This window comes from Gymnogyps californianus, chromosome 22, assembly GCF_018139145.2.
Source record: "Gymnogyps californianus isolate 813 chromosome 22, ASM1813914v2, whole genome shotgun sequence".
NCBI classification, from domain to species: Eukaryota; Metazoa; Chordata; class Aves; order Accipitriformes; family Cathartidae; genus Gymnogyps; species Gymnogyps californianus.
This window is the reverse complement of record NC_059492.1, coordinates 3,834,651-3,840,888: the sequence shown is the minus strand read 5'-3', so window position 1 is coordinate 3,840,888 and position 6,238 is coordinate 3,834,651. Positions and strand designations below refer to the sequence as shown.

The following is a 6,238-nucleotide window of genomic DNA, read 5'->3' as shown; positions in this document are numbered from 1 at the left end:
CAGTTCACGTCAGACTGGCAGTGACTGCAAAGCCGATCCCCATGGGCTGCTCGAGAGGTGAGAGTGGGGCAGCTGTCCCGGCATCCCACCCCTCTGCAACTGGCACTATCTCGGGAGACACGCCAAGAGGCCGAAGATTAAACGAACCGCGTTACCTGAACCTTCTCCTTCCCAGGCAGCAGGATATGACACCAGTAAGGGTCAGCAGGAAGAAGGCAGATCTGGCTACTGCAAACACCACGGATAGAGGACTGACTGACGTTTTTGGGACCAACCCAGCCACTTTAAATAGAGATTTGGGTCCCCAGAGAGCAGGTGCTTGGCCTTCACCTCAGCATCGGCACAAACACAGAGACACCATCCAGTTATTCCCTACCCAAGTTAACTTATGCAATGCCAGAAAGCAAGAACTGTACAGCAGATCCTCAAAGCAGGGAAAGGGCTGGGCCACCGAGGTTGTTGAAGCTAAACGTGAAGTACGGAAATCAGAGAGGCATAAGTTATCTGATACTTCCTTGTCCATCTTCTCCTCCCTGGGCACACATTCCACCTCCCAAGTTCATTAGCTCCACAGTTCACTTCCTTGATGTTCTATATTGTCCAAAAAAAAAAAAAAAAAAAAAAAATATCCAGTGAAATTCAGACAGCAGGAGAAATTTGGCTTCAACAAAGGATCAGGGTAGTCTGAGGGAGGAAAAAAAAATAGTGGCATAGCACACTCCATATTGCAAGAGGAGAAATCTGATTGCAGCAAAGCCTTGGAATGCCTGCCTGCTGCTTGGGTCCTTTTCCTTAACAATACACCTGAAGCAGAGGTGCCCCAGATGAGTCAGTCTCTGTGTCTTGGAAAGAGGAATCTCTGCTTGTTGGAGAGCCTTGAAGAGGAAAGAGAAGAGATGGTGACATTAGACAATGTGAACTACAGCAGCTGAGTGCCTGGCAGTTAGGCAAGCAACTGCCACAAAAGGCTTTGTGTATCGTGAGGGAGGAGAAAGCCACACAAAGCCCACGGGCAGGGAACAACCCTGCCTGTATTGTAGCCATCTTCTAGGACAGATCTGTTATTACGCAGGAGAAAACTTGTCTTTTAGCCCTGGGCTGCTCTTTGGAGCGGAGCATGCACGCCACGAGGATCAGAGCTCAGGGGACAGCCCGTCACTTTCCGCTGCTTCCCTTTTGCACCGTTCCTTTTGTTCCCGGTATAACCCAGCTGTAACCTTAGCCGGTCACACCCCAAATACAGCCCCAAAACTTCGTCAAGACACCCGGAGACTGAAAGCTCTCAGGCCAAGTACTGTGCATGGACAGAGAGCACTCCATACTTGGGTTTTATTCTTTTTCAGAAGGACCAACCAACCCAGGCAGTCTTCTGAGCTCCCTTCACTACCGGAGCTCAAGAGAACTATACCCCTTACGGTAACCTAAGAGGCAGGTGTCAGCTCAGCCTTTGCGGATGGTGAAAACGGAAGGCATTCATAATATGAGAAGTTCAGGGCATTCCCCTCACTCCTGTGATGCTTTTGCAGCTAAGACCCCGGCCAGGTACGTTACCTGCGCTGCTATGCCGCCTCATATTCCTGGCTATCACATCTGCTGGTGTTTCTTCCGATATTTGCACGGCCAAATCTGGAATGAAAGCCAAGAGGGCCTGAGACAGGAAAGGATGGGCAGCTATGACTCAAGAGTAAAGATCCCTGTCAGGGAACGCACAGGGCTCTCCTTCAGAAGGCACCACCCTCAGGTAATGGGAGAGGTAGAGTCTGATTCTTCAGATTGCTTCCACCATTGTCTTCGTAATCTGAGCTTTGTAGTCCCTAAATACCAGGAAGCAACAGCAGCCTTACTGCTAAACTGGGAAGCACAACAGCCACCCGTTTTCCCCCGTTACTTCTGGATGTCTCCTTGCCCCCCCCTGCCTCCCCTCAGCTTTTCAAGGTCTTTCTACAACAAACTCTCCTACAACCTGTTCTGGAGGTCAGTCGCTTCAGGCTGCTCCAGACAAGGAGGAGAGCATCCCTGAAACAGCCACGAGGCACTTACGCTGTGGCAACAGCCCTTCCCTCCTCTTTGCAGGGATATTTACTGGCTGCTCCTCGCCCCGCTGTGTAGAGGAAGTCTCAGCTCCAGGGAGGCACTCTGTCACGGTAGTCTAAGGGTGGCATTAGCAAGCAAAGAGCGCTGGTAGAACACAGGGGAGAGAGCCAGCTTGGTAACTGGACATCCTCTGGCACAAGCCAGCTCGTCTGGTCATACCAGTTAAGTTTGACTCACGGTCTTTCTGCCTAGCTTAAAGGTGTGGAGGAAAGCCAGAATCACGGCAGTAGCAGCAGAATAAGCCCTTATATTGCTCAGCGCAAACTTCACTGACAGTGAAAGATACTATCAAGAAAGCCACAACACGGTGACTGGTGAGAAGCAGAGGTCTCCAGTCATACGTGAGGCCCTCCATTCACACATCCCAGGAAAATAAGCCCAGCCTGAAGACAGACATCAGCTTTCAACCCTGCTCCATTACCACATCTCCACGGCTTTGATGAAATAACCCTCTCGTATTGAAGGGGTAACACCAAGGAACCCGCACGTACCGTCTTGGCTGATGACTATGGACTCTAGCATCGTTTCATTGCCGCTATCGGGTGCGTTGCCTCTGCTGGACTTCTCCTCGTGGCTCTGGCTGGCTGGGATAGAAATATGGGGCCGGACTCTGCTTTTCCGGGTGCTGATGCGTATGATGCCTCGGACCAGCCTGCATTCAGCATCCTGCTCATCCAGGTTGTAGTCCTGAGTTATGCTATTGATGAGGTCCGAGATCTTGTTGGTCTTCTCCAGGAAGACAGTGTCTGACGTGCACTTGGCCAGCTCATCGATCTGGTGGACGCTGAAGAGCTCCGTCAGTTTCTTGAAGATCAGGACGTCGATCTCCCTGCTGGACATGGAACCGTTCAGCTCGCTGATGTCCAGGTCGGACTCGTGGAAGGAATAATACTCCTCCGAACTCCGGTGGCTGCTGGGGAGCGGTGGCTTTTCTATGCTGTTCCTGAAGGGCTTCTCTGGCAGCTGCTCTTTGCAGCACGAATCCGATTCCAGGTGGTGGCTGGGGCTCCTGTTTTGATAGACAGGAATGCCCTTCAGTTTCACATCTGGGTAACTGAAACTGCTACCCATGCTGGACTTTTTGATCGGGTTGCCATTCTTCTCAGCGGGAGAGACGTTGGCGGGGCTGTTTGGCAGTCGCCCATTATAATCTCCGTTCTTTCCATCATCAGTGGAGGTCTCGGCAGGCCCCGGATAGGGGATACAGACACTGCAGTCCTGAAAGCAGCCCCCACAGGTCACTATACAACAGAAAACAGCCTTGTATGTGTTCCAGGCCTGAGAGAGAGAGGAACAGCAGAAGCTCTGGTTTGGGGGAGCCTCTGCTGTACCAGAAATAAAGGTAATTGTTTCTGCCTCTCTCCCGTTAGAGTCTTTGAGGTCAGCTTTGCGACCTTTCCTATCCCACATCTGCTGGGCTCTGGTGCGGCTCTGTTTGATTTCAGACGTAGAGCCGCTGAACACCTCCAAACTGACATCCGTCTCCTTAGATGGTCTGGTCCGCAGGGGCACAGCCTCCTGGCAGGACTGGTTCAGCTGGCGGTGGCTGTTCAGGTTGTGGGGGAGTCCTGTTTTCCGGCCCAGCATGGCTCACCGCTCAGGCACCTGGAGAACAAGAAGGTCTCAAGTCAAGCATTTGTCACCAGTCTCACCTTAGCAAGACGTTGCCCAACAGAGAAGGACCTAACCTTCAAATTCAGTGATTCTCGAGCTCAAATTCAATACTTCAATTATGTACAGAAATATTTTTGCATTAGGACTCACACTGTTCTCACTTGTCACACAGAGAGGGAAGCCAGCCTGCGTTTCAGGGTTCTCCAACTACTCTAGCTTTGCTGCTTCCTTTTGGTAGATGCTTGAATCAGAAGAGAGGTGGTTTTAAAGGACTATTTTTAAGACATCAAAATCCCCGTAGCCTTCAGAAGAGGTTTCCTCAACGCAGCTGAAAGACGAGTCGGGCTCCAGAGCCATTGCTCCAGAGCAATACAGGAGCAGCACAGCCGTAGGTGGAGCCAGCTGACAGGCTCTAAAGGGAAAGTATCTTCTTTTAAACAACTTCCCCTTTGTCTTGCATTCCTTAGGATTAAGCTGGGCCGTGACAGCGCTTATCCACTTCAAAACACACCGTGCCCAGGAGGAGATGACAAGCGATCGATCATTATGCAAGCTGCCAATTCAGACTCCACGTTATTTGATGCTATTCAAATTTAGAGGATTTAGCAATGACGGCGTTACTAACGCTGATGATTTTTGCTAGTCATGCTAAAGCGTGTTACCTTAAGGACTTCCTGAGGAAAACTGATGTCTTCATCTGGATTAAAGAAAAGATCTTGTCAACAAGTTGGTCTCAAGTCACTCCTCGCGGGAGCAAAACCTTTACAAAACCCTACTACAGAAATCCCACAGCAGGCTATCCGCTCAACTGTTTTTCTCGTTGCCACTGTACTAACACAACTGCCCCAGGTCTGCACACAGGAGTAAACTGTTTTTACAGGGTGCTGTGTCACACTTTAGCTCCACAGATCCAACACGCAGAGTTTGCCACATCAAATCTCCCCGTTACGAAGAAAGCTTGGCACCGGGGGATGGTGAGGAAGGTCAGGTCGAGGCTGTCACTCGCCACTTCTGTTGCTGCCGCTTTTATCCCAGACTATGGTGGGCCCCTAAGTTGTCCACGGTTTCTAAGCTTCTTGGCTAACACTGCTTTCACCCCCGAGAGATCCTTTTAAATACTAATTAGGCTAATTAATAAGCAGTGAGAGCCCAGCCATAGCTTAAGTGTTTTTGGACTGTCCCTGCTGCTCTACTATATACTTTCTATAGGGCACCTCAAGCATGAATAAATAAATCTTCCTACCTTGTCAGAGCATTGCCTCTTTTCCCCTTTTTTTAAAAACAAACAGTGATGTTGCTCCCACAAAGAAACAGGCGCAGACTGAAAACCAGGCAGTTACAGCACACCACTGCTTTCCAGGAATATTTTGGCTCCGTTAGCTTATAAAAACTCGTAAGTAGTGCATGTCCCAGGAGCTCCCTTTGCACATTCCTGGACAATATGTTAAATATAAAAGCCCCAGATGCTCCAATTTCGGTGCTGAGCAGGCAGAGCTCCCTAGACTCAGCATCAGCTGAGAGTTTTGATTGCTTTCCCTTCAGAACAACAAGGTTTTTTCCCTCAGCGTCACCATTTTTGTAATGCAGTTCAAAATTGAAAAACAAACCGAAAACATTTGAGCTGATCTAAGCACAGAACTGCTTACCGGGATGTTTTTCTTAATACTGAGGCTTCATCAAGAGATCTAACACATGCATTGCACAGTAACAATCACTTATATAACAATATATAATATTCTGAAATTTCAGAGCATCTTTGGCATAGGGAAGAGTATTATCTCAGCTCTACAGAAAAAGACTTGCAGGCTCAGAGATCAAACCACTTGCCTGACATGGCACAAACCCCCCGCTGCATCAGGCGCCAGAGACACCTCCGGCCCCGAACACGGAGCTCGCCCCCTTCCCATCACAGCTCCTGTCTCTGCGACCACCGGATCACACGTCTGAAGAGTTCCCCAGGAGCACATACAAGACCCAGCTCCTCGATCCAGCGGCTGCTCTGGCCCAAGCCAACGGGCTGGACCGAAACCCGCAGCCAGCTGCTTCACACAGCCATAAACAAAAGCTCGGACTAAAATCCACAGCCGAGTCGATACTCACAAGATCGTTGGGAGCTTTCTCTGTTCTCACGCAGGCACGGTGTGTGAATGGAGAAGATCCTTCTAAAGAACTTCAGCATCTGCCTCAGAAGAGCGAGGAGGGATTCACAAACAGTTTGCGTGTCTAAGAGTTAGCCGGGGTCTAAGATCTTCATTGTTCAGAGGACAGGAGTTCCTTTGAAAGTTTTTAAAAAGCTAAATTAAGTTGTGAATCTACTTAATAAAGTCATATCGGTTTGCCAGTAACCACATTGCCACTGTCGTTAGAAGCTAGGGAAGTCAAAGCATTAACTTAAAAAGGGGCCAGGGACCTAAAGTTGGGATATGAGATTTACACATAGATACAACTTCTCTTAAATATATGGAAGCATCAATAGCTGTTAAGTTTTCTAAGCAGCCTTGCCAGGAGCTGAAAGCCGCCCCGTAAAGCT

At 49.4% G+C, this 6,238-nt stretch overlaps 1 protein-coding gene across 1 annotated transcript; it reads right to left on the bottom strand.

Moving 5' to 3' along the window:
• Positions 1–639: 639 nt before the first annotated feature.
• Positions 640–5,961, bottom strand: KDF1 (keratinocyte differentiation factor 1). Its single transcript, XM_050909895.1, has 4 exons — positions 5,809–5,961; positions 2,586–3,699; positions 1,552–1,626; positions 640–875 (listed from the first exon to the last, which is right to left on the bottom strand). Exons 2-4 carry the CDS (start codon positions 3,679–3,681, stop codon positions 793–795), a joined length of 1,254 nt encoding a protein of 417 aa, XP_050765852.1. The 5' UTR covers positions 3,682–3,699; positions 5,809–5,961; the 3' UTR covers positions 640–792.
• Between the last annotated feature and the right edge of the window lie 277 nt (positions 5,962–6,238).